This window comes from Festucalex cinctus, chromosome 15, assembly GCF_051991245.1.
Source record: "Festucalex cinctus isolate MCC-2025b chromosome 15, RoL_Fcin_1.0, whole genome shotgun sequence".
NCBI lineage: Eukaryota > Metazoa > Chordata > Actinopteri > Syngnathiformes > Syngnathidae > Festucalex > Festucalex cinctus.
Genome location: NC_135425.1, coordinates 9,164,637 through 9,186,229, shown reverse-complemented (window position 1 = coordinate 9,186,229; position 21,593 = coordinate 9,164,637). Strand labels below are relative to the sequence as shown.

The following is a 21,593-nucleotide window of genomic DNA, read 5'->3' as shown; positions in this document are numbered from 1 at the left end:
TGCCTGGCAGCGCTGTGGTCCCCCCCATTTGTGTCCCTGCCCCACCACTTTGTCCCTCCATTCCCTTTTTTAATGCACCACACATATACATATTCATTTTTTTGGGGGGGATACGGGTGTGTCGGAGTAGGGGAAATTTTTTCCCTCTGCTCCGACTCACCTGCTCCCAATTTCAATGCACCACACTCACACACTTGTATATACACTGGGTGGGGCCACATTCACGGTGTAAGGGTAGAGCTCGCCAGTCGGCGAGCTGGCGGACTCAGTAACAGGGTTAGGTGTCACTAGTACTCTGGCGTGACGACCGGGGCCTCTCCCCACCGGGCTCGGTGTTCTGGTGTTCCGCCTTCTCCCCTGGTGCTTCCTCCTCTGCTTCCCCCCTCCCGCCGCTGTGCAAATCTCGCGCGGCTGGAGGTGGGGTGGGCACATCTTCCCTCTCTGCGCTGCTGCCCGGTGCCGGTTTCCGGGGGGGGGGGTTTCTCGCGGGGGGCCGGGTTCGCGGGGGGGGGGGGTGGCGGCCGTCGGGGGGGGGGGGGGGGGGGGCGGCTTGTTTTGGGGGGGGGGGGAGGTATGGGTGGGTGGGGTGTTGGGTGCTGGGGGTCGGGGTGTGTTCGGGGGTTTGGGGGTCGGGGGTGGTGGGGCCTGGGTCGTGGTGGATGGCGGGTTTGGGTGGGGTGCGGGGGGGTCGTGGGGGGATGGGGGCTGGGGACCGGTGGGGTGCTGTGGGGGCCCGCTGGGCCTCGTTCTGCGGCCTTGGGCTCGGGGGTGTGGGCCGGGGCTGGGGCGGGGGTGTTCCGGGTGTCTGGGTCGGCTCGCCGACCGGTGTCCGCTCGGGTGGCTTGGGGGTGGCCTTGGTGCTGCCGCGGCCTGGGGATTCCGGGGGGGGGGGGGGGGGGGGGGAGTGCTCGCTTTGCTGGACCGCGGTTGACGGCTTCTTTCTTTGGTGGTGGTCCTTATGCATGCCAGATCCGTCGCACCAGCATCTACTGAAACTCAACAGAAGTACCCTCTCCCTCCCACAGCCCCTTGAATCAGTTGGTGCTGGTGTCTGTGGTTCTCACTTTGCTTTATCTATCCTTCCCTCCTTCCTCTCTTTAGTTTTTCCTCTGGTCACTTGAGATCTTAATTTATTAGAAGTATGAGGTTTCTGGGGTTGGCATAAGACTCTGGTTTTGTAACCACGCAGGAGGGGTCTTGTTGGTGCTGGACTTCACTTTGATGGATTGGATGTACTGGCTTCTATGGATCTCACTCTGCCTTATCGATCCTTCCCTCCTTCCTCTCTTTAGTTTTTCCTCTGGTCTCTTGAGATCTCGCTAAATTTGCTGGAATTTAGAGGCTTCCGGGGTTGGCGTAAGACTTTGATTTTGTCATCATGGGGAAGGCAGGAAGTGTTTGGTCGGTGCTGGATTTCACTTTGATTTACCTTTCTTTTCTCTTTATTTCTTTTTTTTTCTGACCTTTTCTCTGGTCTCCTGACCATTTAAACCTCACGACTCTGGCAAGATTCTGAAGTACCTGGTTAAGGCGAAGGGTAATGGGATATTTATAAGGTTTTAGGTGAATGAATGAGTATAAATTTATACGTATTTGCACGCACGCAAACGCACACACGCAAACGCACGCACGCACGCAAACGCACGCACACATACACACACAAAAAAAAAAAAAAAAAAAAAAAAAAGAAAATAGATATCATTGTCCATGAGAAATGGGGGGAAAATTGGCAGGGAAAAACAAAAAAACAAACAAAACAAAAAAATACTCAAATATGGGAATCTGTGAGTACCAAACTGCAAGTATTTGGGGGTCCACTCACTGTACTGACCCAGTGTCCAACAAAATTTTCCAATTGAACTGTTGTGTTTAATATGGTGTCAATGAAAAAAAAAATGTATTATAAAGACCTCTGATGTGTTTGTAATACAAGTGGTTGCCTTGAATATTCTCCTTTTTCACAGGTTCCTTCGAGTGCCTTTTCCATTTGCAAAGTTCTCCAGAAGAAGGTAAGAATATAATAAAGTGCTAAAAAGAATAGAATACATAGAATGTGTTTTCTGTGTGTCTCACAAATATAAACTATTGAATATAACCTGAACAGACATTTCTTGTTTTGGTCTTTCATAGGTACTCATCCTACACAACAATGAGCTCAAGTCACTGCTTCCCAAAGGAAGTGACATCATCTCTCTTAGCACACTAAAGGTATAGTCACCTGGTTACACAACTATAACAATGCTTGTTTAAATCGTGTTATAGCATTTAACAAAAATACTCTTGCACTTTTGTGTTCATGGCTGTGAACATGAGTTTGACACACAAATACATTTCACAGAAAGAGGCATTGTAAAATTTAGATAAAAACACATGGCTCAAGTTATTAGTACCCATCAGTTCATGAAAGAAAAATCTGTAGGGTCACTGAAATCACTTGAAACTGACAAAAGAAGCCTCTTTTTTTATTTTTTTTTTATTTTTTTTAATTACCGTATTTTCCGCACTATAAGGCGCACTGCATTCTAAGGCGCACCTTCAATGAATGACATATTTTAAAACTTTTTTCCATATAAAGTCGCTAAAGTAGAGGCTGGGGTTACGCTATGCATCCATTAGATGGTGCTGCGCTAAAGGGAACGTCAACAAAACAGTCGGGTCAGTCAAACTTTATTAATAGATTACAAACCAGCTTTCTGACAACTCCATTCACTCCCAAAATGAATAAACAGCTGTTTTATTAGTTTCTCTGAGGTAAAGTATTAGTATTAGCTAGCGATCCAAGATGGCGGGATCTTCTGCGCATGCGCATCACCGATCGTGCAGGGTCACCGCTAGCGTCTTGACAGCGATTACTGTTGCGGCTCAATATTGATCCATATATAAGGTGCACTGGATTATAAGGCGCATTGTCAGCTTTTGAAAAAATTGAAGGCTTTTAGGTGCGCCTTATAGTGCGGAAAATACAGTAATTATTTTAATCAAAATAGAACCATGTGTTACGTTTTTAAGTAACCGTAATGAAATGATAAAATGAATTTCTTTTTCTATTTAAAGTTTCTTGACCAAGCACAAATATTTCTCCTCTCGCTTTCAACCAAGGTTTTGGATTTGCATGATAATAAGCTTCATTCACTCCCAGAAGACATCGGGAAGCTGACGTCTCTCCAGGTACAGCTATGCTGAACTCTTGAATGTAAACATTATTTAGTTAATGAGTGTTACTCATTTTTTATGTTGCCATTTGTGTATTATCAGATTTTGAATGTGGAAAAGAATCGTTTAAAGGGCCTTCCAGAATCCATTGGGGATCTAAAGCTCCTGCAGACGCTCAATTTGAAAGGTCAAATTCTTACTCTGTTTTTGTGCCTGAGTTTTAGATTTCATTTTCACATCATTTTGAATTTGTGTGTTTTCCCTGTCGTCTTAGGCAACTGTCTCAGTGAACTCCCGCCGACAATTAGCTCTCTGTGCAGTTTACGCATGCTGGATGTGAGCGACAACCTCATCATCCAGATTCCCAAAACCTTTGCTTACATCCGCACACTCGAGGTACTTTTTCACCTTGGACATCAGTTCACTATATAATGTAAAAACAAACATTCTCACAGTGCATGCATGTCTGTATGTGTGTGTGTGTGCGCATATGTGCCTATGTTTGCTATGTGTGTACACGTACTGTGACAGAACATCATCTTAGATGCAGCCACAATGACTTATCCTCCTGCATCTGTGTGTGTGGACGGTACAGCGAGCATCCAGCATTTCTTGTGCTCTGGTGAGGATGTGTTTAATAACCACTAAATATATTTCATTGCTACACATACTATACTCTCTCTTTTTCTCTCTGTACCACTCGTCCAAATCTTTTTTTTTTTTTTTACATTGGAGTCTAGTAACAGGATGAAGCAGTGATATAATTAAATTCTGTTTGTATTTCAGGTTTGTATACCATGATAACTAGGGATGTAATGATGTCCAAACATCACGATACGATATGAAGGTCACAATACGATAATTATCACGATATTGTGGGGACGTTGGCGATATTTAAAAAAAGATCACATTATAAAAAGAGCTCATACTAAAAAAAAAAAAAAGCACAATATTGTGCTTTTGTACATAAAAGTAATGCATATAAACCACCTACAATCTCTAATAACAATATTGAGGCACTTACTTGCTAATGCAAGCACACATTGATCGCTTCACAAGCAAATCAGGTTCCCCATCATCTGACAATTAGCACAGATTTTAAACATAGAAGGCCAAAACATCCCTAATGAAAATTTAATTACACTAACTAGCCACCAGAGGGTGCTAGGACTGCACAAATGGAAATCAAGAGGGTGCTGGAACTGCACAAATGGAAATCAATGTGAGTTTTTTTTAACAAATGTGTTCCTTTTTAATTATTGTGAACATGACAATATTGTGGCAGTTTTAATATCACGATATAACGATTTTGCCCTTATCCTGACATCCTTAGTACTTAGGTGTTTCATTTAAGTTTTGTTCATTTTTCAGTACAGTAAACATAACTCTAAATGCTGTGTGCATTAACTTACTGGCATAGGCCAAAGTAATTTGTAGGTCACACGAATAAAAACCATAAACATTGAGTTTCCTTTTTTATTTGGCATAAAATTGTGGATTCTCAAAGCTTGAACACTGTCTAATCCATGACCATAAACATCTAAATTATATGGCTTTTGCAACAGTTTTCCCCCGAAGAAAAGTTGCGGAACTCAAAATAATCTGTGCCTGGATGAATTTGTTGTCATTTGTTTGGCATTGCAGGCATATGATTTTTAAGACTCATAAAGGTCATTCAAGTATAAAAGTTGCTGTAGCTGCCCTTGGCATCAATGATCACGCGTGGTGGAGAGTTTCAAACGCAGTGTTGCCGGTAACGCGTTACTTAGTAACGCGTTACTCAAAAAAGCTGCTTTCTAAAGTAACTAATAGTCTAACGCGTTACTTTATTCTACAAAGTAGTCTGATTAAAGTTACTGTCCAGAGAATCAATGCGTTACTCCACATTTTCATGAAGAAGGCAAACTATCTCACTGTTGTAACAGTCACAAACAACTACTGCTAACTACGAAGATGAGGCAGAAGTCATTGATCACCACACTGAATTCAGCCATGGTCTGGTCATGAATGGTTTGCACATTCAAAACAAAAGTGATGATACTTTTACTACTATTTTTATTAACCAACAGGCACACAACACAACAAAAAAAGGGTGCATTATGGACCATAAAAGTGGTAAAAAAAAATAATTTATTTCCATCCTCAACTGGTCCGTGAAGCATTATGGGATGAGGTCGTCTCCGCCCTCTCGCCAGGGGGAGTGACGTCAGACAAGTTACGTTTTCAGTAGGGGTGGAACAAAAAAACGATTCGACCGAACCATCGTTCGTCAAGGGGAGCTAAACGACCGTATCGGTTGCGAGTGAGGCTTTATGGTTTTCATAACAATAGCAAGAGTTCTGCGCCGTGCTCTACTTGTTTTGTTTACATTTCAGTAGCATCACCATTCAAGCTACTTCCGTGTTTCCGTGCTCGCGACACGGCGCAACGAGTGACAACATACAAATGGAGACAGTTAGCAGAAGCCGGTGCCGTACATCTCGGTATTTCCCATGGCTATCGAGTCCTCTCGGTGCACTTGTATGTCCCGGGCCGGCGTTGGTACTGCGCGCGAGCCAAAAAGAATAACTCCCGTGACGATCCAATGCATGGATTCAAACGACACAGGTATGTCCCACAGCCAACACACCAGCTAAGCTAAAAGCACACTGCAAGTATCTCATTTCTCAGTTTGTGGCTCCCTGTCAATGTCTACAACCAGCATGAGCAGCAGATAGGAGAACTGAGACGTGCCCGCGATTACGACAGCCCAAAAAACAAAATATAAACAGTAGTGATTCTGTGGTCATCATCGTGTCTCAGATTAAAAAAACAAAAAAAGATGTCATACATTAACCAAAAATGAAAGTGATGACAAAAGAAAAAAAAATTGTTAAATACAAAAATTGTTGATTAAAAAGGGAAATGAACTTTTGGAAATATTTTTGCATATATTAAGTGGTTAAAATGTGTTTGATAGATTTATTGTTCCATAAGGTGGCTTCATATTTCTTTTGGCTGGACGGTAGGTTTATTTCATGTCTTAAATTTATGTTTCTGAAATACTTCACAATGTGCAAATATTCTGTTTAATTGTGTTGGTGTCTGTCTAAAGGTTAAATATTTATATTTAACATTAAATTATCAACCTTTTGTTTTCCTGATCCTTATTTTGAAGAGAAAAAACAAACAAGCCAAAAAACAATTATAACTGTCAATAACTACTAATAAATATTTAAACTGATACATGTGTACACACTGGAATAGAGGAACAAACAAACAGAGGAATTTAGGGGATTTTCATTTTCAACCTGGATAGATTTTTATTTTTTGTTTTATAAAAAGTACGTTACAAGAAGTCAAGAGCGACTGCCTATTTTGTTTTTCATAAAAAAAACCTTTATTTTCATGTTAAAAATGCACTTTCAATAAAGTATTTGGAACTCCGTTTCTACTGCATTATTTTTATGTTGAGATGGAGTTATCGGCAGCTGCTGAAAGTAACTAAAAAAGTAACTTTTAATCTAACTTAGTTACTTTTAAAATCAAGTAATCAGTAACGCAATTTAGTTACTTTTAAAACCAAGTAATCAGTAAAGTAACTAAGTTACTTTTTCAAGGTAACTGTGGCAACACTGACGGGTGGTTTATTTTAAGACACCGTGAAAAGGATCAAACAGAAATACAGAAAGAACGCAAAGGGTCAATATCACATTTACAACAAAAAGCTACATAATTAACTACACAAACTTTAATACAGAATTTAAGCACTTTCAAAAAAAATAAAACATACATATACACCACTAATTTTCACCTAGTAATAAACACACTTAATCTAATATTAAAACAGACACCACAATCCATTAAATAACTCAAGACAAATAACGTACTTCATTCCACAAACCAAGGGTGCTAAAAGGGTTGAAACAGTTGCTTCCGAGGTCCACATCCTATATGAATACATAATGCGTAAACAGATGATCAACAACAGCAGTGATGAAAACCCAATAAACTGGCAAAAGCAAACTTACATTGAGATCCAAACAACATGAACACATGGAGCAGCACATGTTTGGCATGTCAAACAATGACAGTGAAGCAGACTGAACAGGTGAAACCTTTCAGGCTTAATTACCTGCTCACCCCAACACCAGGCTGACGGCGCAAACTGCCACCCAGTGGCCATTTCACTCATGCCGCCATTTATAGTTGGTTAACCACTTTGTGTATCACTTTAAAACAGTGGCGTCCAAACTACGGCCCGGGGGCCATTTGCGGCCCCCGTCCATTTTTCAGTGGCCCACGACATATACTGAAAATGGCATTTGACTCAGTTCAAATAAAATAAACAAAACAAAAATGTTTGGAGATAGTCAAAGTAAGAAGGGAGGGTATCGAAAAACAGGTGCCATCAAAGGTTATTTTAGTCAACTCATAAAAAAAATTAAAACTAAAATTCAAAAAACAATATTGTGACCGAAATAAAATAAAAACAAAAATGTTTTTCAAAAAACAAAAACTAACTGAAACTACTGTACATTTTATGTTTACAAAACTAACTGAAGCTAACTAAATTATAGCAAACATGTAATTCGTTTTAGTCTTTCTAGTCTTAATTTAATGCATGAGCCTTTGGGGATGATTTTAAATGTGATTTTTTTTGTAGATTTAATTTGATATAAACCAGAATAATGACGTTTGAAAGTATGTCACACAGAAGTGATGTCTTCAAGCAGCAGCCAATAGAAAATCACCTTCAGATGACGTTGTTCCCAATGTGTTTTTTAAATATTGCGCACAAGTAATACACATACAAAAAAACTAAAACTAATATTGAAACTAACAAATTAAACTAAAATTAAGCATTTTTTTAAAAGAACTAAACTAATAAAAACTAACAGAACCACCCTGAAAACTAATTAAAAAAATAACTAAAATGAAAAATTCCAAAACTATAATCACCCTACTGCCATATTACAAATAAATTGGTTTATATACTGTAGCCTTTTTCTAAATATGCAAAAGCACTAATAAATCATTTGTACAATTTTTAGGACTAAACACAATTTCTCTTCATAACATTATGTGGCCCTTGCGTCCTTCTGATTTTATGTATGTGGCCCTCAAATGAAAAAGTTTGGACACCCCTGCTTTAAAACTTCCAAATGTGATTACAATGTGCACAAATGTCATCTGGCAGGTGTACCTCACACTTTTTCACATTTATTGTCGCTCAATTGGAAATTAACTACATTTAGTCAATCCTTAACTCATCTTAGTCAAGAGAAATGTGCTTCTTAACATAAGAGGCACAGTTTTTTTTTGTGACTTCAGGGGTTCATCTTAAGAGGTTTCGCTGTAGTTTTGAATACAAATCAGTATTGTTTTGGGGGTTTTTTTTTCCCACAGAGCTAGGAGAGGAGTACTGCCCTCCATCCCAGTATCTCCTGCCTGTGCTGGAAAGTGACGGTGGCCAACAAAACTCTGACTGTGTGGATGCCTTGGATGATGCCTGGCAGGTAGATGACTCCCTCTACTGTATTGTAAAGGTTTCTATGTACGTATATCTCAATCACTTAGGCATATTAAATGTTTCTCACTTTTTGTTGCAGAATAAATTCAGTGAGTATGAGAAGAGAAAGGTATGTCTTCAACTTCAAAAACTGGGTTTCATTTAAAGTTTCTTGCTCACTGAAGTAAAACGGAAATAAAGCTGTATCGATATCCAAGTAGCAGTTCTACACTTCAATTCTACTACAAACTTTCTGTGTTCAGTTTTAGTTTAATACTGTTCCTATTTTGTTTCCTACCTGACCATTTTCAATACTCGTTTGCCATCATGCTGATGCTTTATTGTCGTCACTGTTTACACAGCCTTTGTTCCGTTCTGCTTACATCACTGCAAACTTTCCATCTTTTCAGCACATCGGCCGTTTCAAATTACAAAATAAAAGAAATATAATAAAACTCAAACATTATGGAAGACTTGAAAATGATGAAAGAGAAAATATAATGTTTGTATCAGTAAAACATATTCATCGTCCCTTTTTGTCAGATTCAGAAGCAGGAGGAAAAACTGGCCTTCGAGCGACACCGAGAGGAGAAACAAAACGAGCACACCCAGCTTCTACTCATGAACACCTCTCGTAAAGTCAACATCCTCAACTCTGTTCGTCAGGTAAGCTGCTCTTAAATTTGATTCTAGTGAGTGCAGTCATTTTTCATTTTTCCTTTCTCTAAAAATTAGGAACATTTTATGACTGCGCAACATCTGTTTATGGTTGACTTCCCCTTTCACCTTTGCACTGATGTTTAGGAGCAGGAGCGTCTGGAGCAAGGTGTCACCCAGCAGCAGCGAGCGCAGGAGTCTGAGAGGTTGCTGTTATTAGAAAAAGTTAGGCATGCCGAAGACGACATCAGCAGTCGTATCAGCAACATGCTGTTGGATAACAACAGGTACCGGTACATGAAAACAGCATGTAGACGTGTTTCACAGGCAAGCTGCTTGCCCCACTTCCTACTTGATCAATGAGCTACTTTGCTTTGATCTCTGCAGGCAGAAAAAAAGTGCTGAGTTTCTCCAAGCCATGGAGGAAGATCGGTGAGATAATCGTTCAAATCTAATGCTGCAAAATTTGGAATCCTCTTGGATAATAAGCATTTTAAAAGGACTGTTTTTGTAAAACTCAAGCACTGTAATGCATTCATTTCCCTCATATGTTTAATGAAAATGTTACAAACTTTTGGCTGTTTGAATCAAATCAGTCGATGCATTTCACTGATTGCTTGTTTTTCTGGCAGGATCCGTATGGAACATCTGACTGCCATCACACAGGAAGAAGCAAACTCTTTGAGGAAGCGAGAGGTAGCTGGTATGTAGCGTTTTACAGTCCAATTCATAGTAGTTTACAGAAACATGTAAGACAAATTCATGAATATACTTTTTCTTTTTTTTTCTTTTTTTTTTAACTTAAACAGTACAGTCTTACTGTACTTGTTAGAACAATAAAACAATATGAACCTTTGTTAGATTTGATGAAATAGCGTTTTGGATCCAATTTGTTGGAGTCATATTACATTGTTACAGGAAGTTATTTAAATGAAGCTCAGGCAGGGTAATGAGTGTCAGTGAATTGGAGGAAGCAGATAGTTGGGGGGGGGGTTTAACCGTTGTCGTATGTAGATTAGTTTGTGTTGTATTTTTGGCTATTATTGGAATAGGATCGAGCTGTTTTTGTAATTTTAACGTTATTGAAAGTTAAATAGTTGTTTTTTTTTACTACACTGTCAGGCAATTTGGGGCTTTGTTTGTGATGCAACGAAGTTCACCCCTCAACAAATATACCGTCATATTGGAAAGGCGCTATACATTTTTCAGAAATTTGGCTACACTTGTAGACAAGGGTTCCAATTGCATTCAGAGCAGGATGTGTGAAGCTGTAATCCATCCATCCATCCATCCATCCATCCATCCATCCATTTATTTCAGCTCATCCGGGGTCGGGTCACGGGGGTGGTAGCTTTAACAGAGAAACCCAGACTTCCCTCTCCCCAGCCACTTCATCCAGCTCATGTATGGGTATCCCGCGACATTTCCAGACCAACTGAGAGATATAGTCTCTCCAGTGTGTCCTAGTTTTCTCTGTGTGGCATGCCTGGAACACCTCACCAGGGAGGTGTCCAGGAGGCATCCTAACCAGATGCCCGAGCCACTTCATCTGTCTCCTCTCAACATGGAGGAGCAGTGAGTCCCTCCCGGATGACCGAGGTTCTCACCCTATCTCCAAGGGAGAGGCTGGACGCTCTGCAGAGGAAACTCATTTCCACCGCTTGCATCCAGGATCTCATTCATGAACCATAGGTGAGGGTAATGAAACCCCCTCCACAGAGCTCCCTGAAGGACACGGTTGAACGCTTTCTCCAAGTCCACAACACCCATGTGTAACTGGTTGCACAAACTCCCATCAAGGGTTCCCTTCCTATTATGTTACGCTGCTCTTAAATTTGAGCTGCCGCTCCTTTGAGCCAGCAAAAAAACAACAACAACAAAATAAGCAAAAAAAAATGTATTCGTGCTGATACAAATGGCATTCCAGGCTCAGAGGACCAGTTACCTACTTAACATTAGCATTCAGGCCGCTTTCAAATCATTTTTTTTGTTTTATCCAGATATGGGACAAGCAGTGGGGCTGAGTAAAGGGTAGTAAATGGCTTTGGATTTTCCAAACAACAGCAAATGATTGGGATCAAAGGGTGATAATGACGTCAGAACGTAAGAATGTGCCACATTTTATTTTGTTTTAAAAATCATTTTTGTCTCTCTTTCCTCTATCATTTGTAGCGGCCATGCAGAAGATGCTGTCAGACAGCTGTGCTGTGAGCCTCCTCCAAGAAGCCAGTGACTATCGTAGAAAGAGCTTGGTGTCTGAGGCCTACCGAAGGTTTTATATGCACGCAGACGGTGTGTCCAAGTGTTATGATGGTTGACGTTCTTTCCTATTTGTTGTGTAACAGTATGGAGAATCTGGAGAAAAAATTTGATAAGATGCTATCCATTCAAGTTTTGGACAAATCTAAAGCCATTGCCCACATTTTACAAGAGGTATGTCTTCGGTGACCAGATAACAGTTCTTTATATTTTAATCGATAGCATAGTCCATTATTATTTAAACCTTTTAAACTCACTGAACACTCCTGACTTCAATTTGAACCCTGTGTAGGAGGAGATGCAGAAAGCAGCGTTCCAAGCACTGCAGTTGCAGAAAGATTCTGTCCACGGTTATATCCGCAACCAGGTCTGTATGGAGAGATGCAATGTTTTTTCTAAACTGTGTGCGTGAGCTATTGCGCAGCGCTCCCAAGCTGAGCTGTATTTACATTTTGTGTTTTCATATTTTCCTCATATAAAGACATTGAAAAGGTTATTCAGCGCATGTGGTGGGCACAAAAAAGACTGAAAGGCAACTCGAACACCTATGTTGTGTTGTGTGACGGAGGAACTCCCACGACTACACACACACACACACACACACATTACATTTCTTCACTCATTCCCTCATTTCCACCCCAGTTTAATCTACAAGCAGGACACCACACCACTCCCAATTCCCTTAAAGTTTCAGTAGTGCGACCAAAGTTGCACACTAAGTTGTTCTACTATAAGTTTGCAACATACATTGACACTGAGGATGACGAGGACCAGTCAGGAAGTCCAAATATGGGCGTAGTTTACGAGCCGTTAAATGAGCTTAGGTGACAAGGCATTTTTGTGTATTATTCAATGACCTGTTTTTCATTATGAGTGGACAAGGTGGAATCATATTTATACAAATTACAAAAAATTACTAAAACAAAACTATCAAAATAAGACTTAGACTTAGACTTGACTTTATTAATCCCTTTGAGATGGCTCCATCTGGGAAAATTACATGTGCAGCAGCAATAAGAACAGATAATAAAACAAAAACTAATTCAATCAATCAATAAATAAGGTTATTACACCAGAGATTTAATTAATAATAAAATAATAATAATAATAATAATAATAATAATAATAATAATAATAATAAATACAAATTCAATCAATCAATAAAGTTATTACACCAGAGATTGAATTAATAATAATAATAATAATAATAATTCAATCAATCAATAAATAAGATTATTACACCGGAGATTGAATTAAATAAGTTAAAGTACAATAAAATGCCATATTTGTGAAGTGAAGTGCACGCTACCCCCTCCTGAATGAATGATGAAGGCTGGTGTTATCCATATTATAAATCTCTATTCAATATGCTTATAACATGTACTGTACCTATATAAGTGAAAACTACTAATTTATAATAATAATTATTACCAATGAAATGAAATGTGCATGGAGTGCTTCTTTCAGACTTATTGGTACAATCGTATACCATACAGGGTGGCATTTTCGCCATAGAGACAGAAAATAACAAATGCGCCACGCAGAAATCCGTGTACTGTATTCAAGTTTGGCATGCTTAGCGACTCGAGTGGCAACATAAGATGGCTGCCATTGGCTTCACTTCTCGCTATGACGAGTAAGCAGCATTGCAATATAGCCTATACCGTCATACATATATATATATATATATATATATATATATATATATATATATATATATATATATATATATATATTATATGTTGCTCACTATAGTCCAATGAATGCTCAGGGAGTTTGTGTGAATGCTCTTTAAATGTAATAAATTAATAAATTAATTTATTTAATAATTAATTATTAATTAAATTAAATTAAACGGGAAGTTGGACAATTTGTTTTGAAGCAGCTAGTTTGGGATTTACATGGCTAAACTCCTACAAAAGAGACCAATTGGAGACAAATGGTCTAAGCTAAATTACGCAGTTTTTTATTTATTTATTTATTATTATTATTTTTATTTTGCTGATATCATCTAATCAGTGCACAAAGTTTGATGATCATTTAGCGGATTTGCCGTGAAAAAGAAGGCACGAGAGCCTCCAATAGTCCTTTTCTGATATTTAATACGTCAACACTTGTAGCTAAAAACACATTTCATGAACTCATCATGGTTGTTCATCCTAACCTTTGCAGTCCACAGCATGCTGCTTCTCCCTGCTAGCTTCATGTTGCTTTTTCACTGTTCCAGATCAAGCTTATTGAGGGTGAATTAATGCAGCTGACTAAACTAGAAGTTAAAAGACGCAATCTGGATGCTGAGACCCTGCAGGTAGGTGTCACCCCCCCACCCCATTTTAATTTGCCCACACTCATTTATTTTTGTTGTTTTCTCCTTCTTTTGACTATTGTGTAATTTTGTTTTATTCCATGGTTTTGCTGCCTTGGTTACAATACAACATAGCATGAATAAATAAAACAGTCATAGTAATCTGCAGTTTATTTTCAATTACATGATTGAATGTGCAGCATTACTTTTGCTGTAAGGTTTGTCCAGGCACTGCAAACAATTCTGAACAGTAATGTTGTTTGTGCTAATGAGTTGTCAGGGTGGGTCCACCAATATTAAATAGCACTAAATAGGGATGGACGAGTACCAATATCAAGTATCGGAGTTGAGCTGATACCAGGCCTTATTTACAGGACTGTCTCAGAAAATTAGAATATTGTGATAAAGTCCTTTATTTTCTGTAATCCAATTAAAAAAACAAAAATGTCATACATTCTGGATTCGCTTGGAAACACTTGCAGGTGTTTCAAGTTAATTAGACGATTCAAGTCTTTAGTTGAATAGCCTACTAGTATACTTTTTCATGATATTCTAATATTTTGAGATAGGATACTTGAGTTTTGTTTAAGCTGTAAGCCATAATCAGCAATATTAAAATAATAAAAGGCTTGCAATATTTCAGTTGATTGGTAATGAATCCAGAATGTATGACATTTTTGTTTTTCTAATTGCATTACAGAAAATAAAGGACTTTATCACAATATTCTAATTTTCTGAGACCGTCCTGTATAGTTGAGATGACTTTGTTTTTATTTATTAAGCCTTAGTTAATAAAATGTTTGCTTGAATTATGAATGGCTGAATCTAGGGCTGTGCAATTAATCAAAATTCAATAACAATATCAATAATTATTACACTCTACAATTACAAAATAAGCATAATCGTAAAAAAAAAATTGTTAATACTAATTTTGGAGTTGTTTAAATTTATACATTTGCAATGTTTTTTTTTGTTTTAAAATCACTAATTTAATAAATTTTGTTTAATCCAAAAGATGCACAATTATAGTGTTATAAAGTATTTTATTTGTCTTAATATTTGTATTTGTTTTTTTACGTTTAAAACATTTTTCTTGTCTTGTACCAAAAAAAATAAATGATTGTTCTACTGCACAGTGCACACTCCAACTTCAAGTTCTTGCCAACATAAATATATAATATTATAAATACATATTGGTCCAAAAGGAACTTACGTAATTCTAGTGTTTCTATTTTTTTTTTTTAATTGGTCTGAATATTTTTAAATGCTTAAACATTTTCTTGTTTTGTACCGAAAATAATTATTTGAATAATCGTGATTTCAATTATTGCCAAAATAATCTTTATTATTATTTTTTTCATAATCAAACAGCCTTAGCTGAATCACAATCAATTATACCTTGTCAATCTTGTGCGTGCGTGTGTGTGTATACGCAGGAAGTGCTAGTGAACCAGCGCACAGCTCTCGGGGATTTGTTACAGCAACTACTGAAACAGAAGCACCAGAGAGAGCAAGAACTGCTGCAAGTTCTGGTGAGCAAACTGAACTCCATCCTTTATAATGACAGAGTCAGTGGTTTGATTTTTTTTTTTTTTTTTACCAACTACAGTAAATACTGGACTGAGATTATATATGTAGGTGCTGTATAAATCTTTTGAGCAGTTGTATTGTGTTTAAGATCCGGAAGAATCTCTGAATTTGAACACCATTAAGGTCGGAATTCCACCAAAATTGGGGAAACTAGATTCCTATAAATCTGTGCAATATTTCGGAGTTACACCTGCTATAATTTCAGAATGTCAGAATATTGCGTACACCAGGGATCAACCAACATTTTTTAAATTGAGAGCTGCTACCTCGGTACTGATTAATGCGAAGGGAAACCGTCAGTATTAAAATAACTAATTAGCTCAAATTACCTTTAATAATGGTTGTTGTTAGACACTAGTTATGTTACCTTGGTAACAAGGTAGGAAAAAGATAAATATCGCTTTATTTTTAGGGTTAGGGTCCTTGCAAGCATTTACACTTTGAAATGATCACATCTTACAACATTCCTCGGAAATCGCAATGTCTCATTGCTATCGTTCCAGGAATTTGGTCCTCATGCTGCATTTGAGGATGGTCAGTAGTTGAAACTTCCCAGTTCCGACCTCAAAGCCTTCGAGGTGAAAGTTAACAACCAAAATGGCGGATAGTGATAAATTGTTTTTTATTTTCCTCAAAAGTCAATTTGACCTTCAGAAAACTTACCTTTTTGCAATTTTGCTTCATTTGTTGTTTTAATCTTATTTTATAAGCATTCCATACAGTTAAGTAGTTTACCGTATAATTTCATGCAGGGATATAGCGGCAATACTGTCACGGACAAGTCATGGCGAATATTTATGAATGAAGAAAGCTATCTAGTTTTATACTCGAGTAAATTGTGTTTTGCCATTCAGTGACGTCACATTGTAGGCCGTCGGTGAAGTCGGGGTCGCTTTTTTTCTTCCGACTTCACAAGTGGAATTTCCGAGTTCAAGGGGGCGTTCCGTACACACTTCCTGGTTTGAACTCGGAAAAGTCCGACTTCCGACCATCCTCGAATGCAGCATTACATTTGGTCCTCAGGAGCACCCAGTACTATTTTCTAACACATAATAATCATTAATCAGTGTATGTAATTTTTCTTGAGATGTTGAATTGGAAGTTTTTACTGTATGTAGGCTGTAATTATCAAAATTATAATTAAAAAAATGTATATATTTTAATCTGTGTGTAGTAAGTCTATGTTTACATTGAACTTGAAATAAATTGAATTTAGCCCGATATTCAAATTTATTGATACAGAATTAAAAATGTTTAAATGTTACTAGAATGAACCAAATATTTTAATTATTTGGTTTAATTTTAATTTTAATTGTCACATTTCTGTTCTTTGATTGTTATGGGACTTGTACTTTATGTCATTGCAGTTCAGTTTTTGTTTAACATGGAAAAACGGGAGAAAATTATATTGAAATAAAGTGCAAGAAAATACTCAACACTATTATTTCCTCCATTGTTCTTCTGAGGAAAACTGGTTTCATGACAGCACTCATCATTTTTGGATTTCTAGGCGGAAATGGAGCTGAAGTCGGAGTCCACCCAGCAGAACTACTGGATGATTCAGTACCAGAGACTGCTGGATGCAAAGCCATTGTCGCTGCGCATGCAGGTACTGTGCCACACGTCTGATTTGCTGAAGCAATCTGTCAACTATCTTGACTGATGTGTGCCCATCATCACAGGAAGCTGGCGTGGAAAAAGAATTAGTAAATCTACTGTGCAAACTGTCAGCGCAGCATTACTTGCCCATCATGGCTCACCATCATGTGACGACTGAGGCACTTCGCCACATGAACTCATCTGACCTAAAGAAGGTCTGTATACAGCACTGTTTAGAAACATGTTTGCATTCTTGCAAATTGTCAAACTCCAGTGAGTGTATTTACTCTATTTTTTAGTCTTGGATGCAAGAAGTTCTATTAAACTTGTAAAAATCGTGACTTCATATGTGCTCATGCCATATACAAGAATGCAAAGATAAAAATAATGACAATTTTAATTCCAGCATGGGCATGCGAGTTATGTTTGGCAGGATCATGTGTGCATTTGATGATTTGGGTTTTGGTAATTGCCAGTGCTGTTAATTTTGGGCATCTATGGTTGTATGGTGGTCTAATAATTTTGCCAAGCCCTGATAATTGTATCCCAAACTGCCCCGTCATCATTCCTTTTTTCTGTTTGAATTTCTTTTCTATTTTTTTTAATAGAAAAACAACACGGTACATTTGTGGAAAAATTGAAGCTGTTATGGTATCTTGGTTCATAATTTTCCACCTTGTGTTTGTAGCTTGGCATTGCTGAAATTGGCATCCAAAAATCTCTTCTGAACTGGGCTCAAGAACGCAAGCCTGAAGGTAAAACACGCGCGCACACACCTTACATGACCCTATTTAGCATATTGATCGTAGATTCATTTTGTCAACGAAAACTAAACAAAAATAATTTCGTCAACACACATTTTTCACCAAACAAATTAAACTAGACTAGACTAAAACCCTCATTAGGGGTTTTTCCACCGCTGGAACTTTTGGAGAACTTTTCAGTTTACCTTGGTAAAAGGGTGTTTTTCCACCAACAACAATTACCAGGGTAATTAAATTCTCCAGGGGGCATCCAAGTCCTATCTCGGCAGCAGGGTCTTGCTGAGCCAGGCAGGAACTTTGAGGGGGCGGGCTGCAATGGCCACAGCTGATTGGTCAATCGGCTGGACTCAGTCAAACTCATTTGAATTAATTACCGAGAACTGCAAGACGCTGTGGAAACACAAATCATAAATTCCCTGCGGAACTTTTACCACCAAGAACTCCCTTTACCCACAATTCAAAGTTCTTGGGCTTGTTGGTGGAAAAACGGCTAAAAATAAAAAATAACTGAGACTCAAACAATTTGCAATTTCGTCGACTAATGAAGATGAGATGAAAATGTCCTTCACTTAAAAAAAAAACTGGACTAGAAACTATGCATTTCAGTTAATGGAAAAAAACGAGACGAAAATGATATGATTTTTGTAAAATCTTGTCTCCACTAATCTGTCACTGTGACACTGTCATGTGACACACAGTGACACACCAATTAACAGCTAACTAGTGCAACAATGCACAAACACATGGGACAGACAGAAGGTGGATTCGCGGTCAAAATTAATTATAGTTATAATGTAACATTTATACAACTGCTATAAAGTTCCAACAATAATGTTAATCTGACCATTAACTAATGCTGGCTAACTTACTAACAAGGAGCCACAGTAGCCACTGTAATTGTGTGTGTGAAGTTGTTTTACATCAAAAAGATGAGACAAAATTGTATGCGAAATATTTTAGATCCGAAATGTTCAACATAATCTGCTGACAAAAAAAAAATACTAATAATAATACAGGGATAAAATGACTATCCTGTCTAAAACTAGATGAATAAAATTATGATTTCTTGGACTAAAATAAAGACTAAAATGCGAGATTTATAGTCGGCTAAAAATGGACTCAATAAAAATGGGATGAGGTTGACTGTGATAAAAAACTTAAGAAAGGGGATTGAAACAGGACTAAAACTGAGATTAAATTTACGAATGGCGAATAAAAGTAACACTAGTTGGCTGATTGAATTAGTTACTAAACAAGCGTTGTTACCTCGTGTATGGTGACATAATCAAAGACTGTTGTCTGCCTCACAAGCACAACAGAAAATATGGTTTCTCCGAATTATTATTATTTTTTGCATAGTATTATTGCCTATATGACCACCACATGATTTGTTCCTAGACATTAACCAGTAGAGTGAAATTTGGATTTGAACAGAATATTCTACTTGCAATGTTTACAGGAACAGTTATAACTAAATGACGTGGCTTTATTTCTATGGTTCTTGACTATCAAACTTGATTGAAAACCAAAATGAACATTCACTTTTAGCCTCATCTCATACTTCTAAGGTGACGACACTGTCAATGGATCCAATTTGTTTGTGTTATATTTGCATATATACCATCTCCTTTCATAGGCGCATGGAAGGTGGTGGAGCAGAGTGAAGAAGTTCCCCCTCCAGAGCCTTCCTCCTCCTTCTTTCCATCAATTCCCACCCCCTCCAGCACCTTGACCCCAAGCCCGCCTCTCACTCCCGGTACCCCAATTACGCCATCAGCCCCGAGTCCAGTGGAGGGACCAGGAAGCTCCGAGTGTGTCGTCTGCATGGAGACTGGGGTAAAAAAAATAAAAATACATAAAATTTTGACGCAAGCTTTTGCACATTGGCTGATGAATGAATGTTTTCCCGCACTTCTCTCCAGGCTCAAGTCATCTTTCTGCCATGTGGCCACGTCTGCTGTTGTCAGGTCTGCAGTGACGCCCTGCAGAACTGCCCTCTGTGTCGAGGCACCATATCGCAGCGCATACGCCTTTACCACAGTTAGAAGCAACCTCGGCTTAGTGACTTTTCCATTAAATGTGCATGATGACAATGCAGCTGCTGGTGAGTTCACATATAGACGCACTTTGAGTACCTTTTTGAAATGCTGAGCCACTTTCCTGTATTAACCAAAATGTTTATAGTGCATTATTGAGCAAAATGTTGTATTTTTATTTTATTTTTATTTCATTTAATAATTGTTTCAATGGACTTTTTACCTTTGTACACAATGCACATGTGCCTTTTTCTGAAAACACTATTTGCTCCCAAACAGTACATTTTGTTTCTGTAAATCATAATAACATACCAATCTTATGTGGATGCACTTCAGTCTGACTAGCCACAACAATATGACCACTTGCACAATATAATATCCAATACAAGAGATGTATCAAATATTCTACCTTAACAAAGACCGTTATGTTCACTTTTGGTCCAATGCACTTCAATGTTATAACAATATGTCCATTATTGTGGTTCTATTTTGCAGTTGTGTAGAACTGTACTGCGTAGAACTGAGAGCTGTACCTAATATTTATGACTTAGTGATTGAGTTACTCAAAATATCAGACACAGCTCTTGTCCGTCAGAATTTAGTATTATATACAGTAACTGTAATTGGCATAATATTTGATGCATCTCTTGTATTGAAGAGCATCATACCATGCAAGTGGTCATAAGTGCTTAGTTATGGGTGGATTACTATATGCTGTGTACAACATCCCCTGTTATGATCCTAGTGACCAAATCACCTCATTGCCTCGATTTTACTGTGGACACGGATGCAATACATTACATGTTGGGAGAACAGCTGCAATTATTGCTTTAACTTGAAAAATTATTTGAACCACTCGCCTGTCTATTTGGAGGCAATGATTGAGGCGATAAATTGGCCAGATAGCAAATCCTAACCTTGCTGGTTTGACTGCCAGTTCTCCTGTAAGGAAGAAACTGAGCCCTTCAGTTGCTGTGAATTTCTTTCATATAGTATTAGGTAATATCTTAAATTAATTGAATACACACAATTTGGGAGGTGTTTTTCCCCCACATGATGCAGTGAGCAAAAGTTACCGGTTTTCATACTTTTATTTGTTTATTATTCTTTTTCAATTTGGAAAAATACATTTCGACAACACTACTACTAATATTTATGTCAGTTATTGCTGACATTGACTCTCAGAGGTTGTAACTTGTTATTCCTAGCATTTCTTTTATTTTAAATAAATTCTGAGCAGGGAAAAATTCTGAATGCACCTTAATAGAGTAGTTATGCTTGCTGGTGTGTAATGCTTTAGTGATTAGTATATGCACTCTTGTAAAACAACTCACAACGTAAATAGTGAACCAACCAAATAGCGGTTAAAACTGATGTTGTATAGAGTCCCCTATAGGGGTAAGGACTTTATATAAGTTATGCCGGCATGGCCCTTCTGCCTTATCCGCATGTTTTGGACAATTGTCGCTTTTATTCTGATTGTATGGTAGGCCGATGTGTGATGGACTAACAAATCCTGTTTTGCAGTCATCACTAACTGTTATATTCTCTCAAGTGCTCTTACATACTGTTCACATAATATGTCAAAATATAATGTACATATAGGCAATTATATGCCACTTTCTTTTACTCAACGTGTAATCAATGTATATATTGATGTTGCTGTTGTGTAACAAAAGTGTACTGTAAATGGAAAAACATTTGGAAATTAATTATCACAAATAAAATATAAAAGATGG

General features: G+C 38.0%; 1 protein-coding gene across 2 annotated transcripts in view; it reads left to right on the top strand.

Moving 5' to 3' along the window:
- The window catches only part of lrsam1 (leucine rich repeat and sterile alpha motif containing 1), a 29,736-nt gene extending 8,144 nt beyond the window's left edge, over window positions 1-21,592 (top strand). The window contains exons 4-25 of one of the 2 annotated variants that reach the window (XM_077497042.1): window positions 1,965-2,009; window positions 2,131-2,208; window positions 3,100-3,168; window positions 3,256-3,340; window positions 3,428-3,549; window positions 3,685-3,775; window positions 8,542-8,651; window positions 8,745-8,774; window positions 9,188-9,310; window positions 9,449-9,588; window positions 9,689-9,733; window positions 9,934-10,004; window positions 11,474-11,573; window positions 11,647-11,734; window positions 11,853-11,927; window positions 13,788-13,868; window positions 15,302-15,397; window positions 16,966-17,064; window positions 17,138-17,269; window positions 17,743-17,809; window positions 19,455-19,654; window positions 19,741-21,592. In XM_077497042.1, coding sequence (XP_077353168.1) covers window positions 1,965-2,009; window positions 2,131-2,208; window positions 3,100-3,168; window positions 3,256-3,340; window positions 3,428-3,549; window positions 3,685-3,775; window positions 8,542-8,651; window positions 8,745-8,774; window positions 9,188-9,310; window positions 9,449-9,588; window positions 9,689-9,733; window positions 9,934-10,004; window positions 11,474-11,573; window positions 11,647-11,734; window positions 11,853-11,927; window positions 13,788-13,868; window positions 15,302-15,397; window positions 16,966-17,064; window positions 17,138-17,269; window positions 17,743-17,809; window positions 19,455-19,654; window positions 19,741-19,863 — 2,070 coding nt within the window. In that variant the 3' untranslated portion in view covers window positions 19,864-21,592. Of the gene's footprint in view, window positions 1-1,964; window positions 2,010-2,130; window positions 2,209-3,099; window positions 3,169-3,255; window positions 3,341-3,427; window positions 3,550-3,684; window positions 3,776-8,541; window positions 8,652-8,744; window positions 8,775-9,187; window positions 9,311-9,448; window positions 9,595-9,688; window positions 9,734-9,933; window positions 10,005-11,473; window positions 11,574-11,646; window positions 11,735-11,852; window positions 11,928-13,787; window positions 13,869-15,301; window positions 15,398-16,965; window positions 17,065-17,137; window positions 17,270-17,742; window positions 17,810-19,454; window positions 19,655-19,740 lie in introns of both variants that reach the window. The other variant, XM_077497041.1, reaches the window with a different exon arrangement.
- The last annotated feature ends 1 nt before the right edge of the window (window position 21,593 follows it).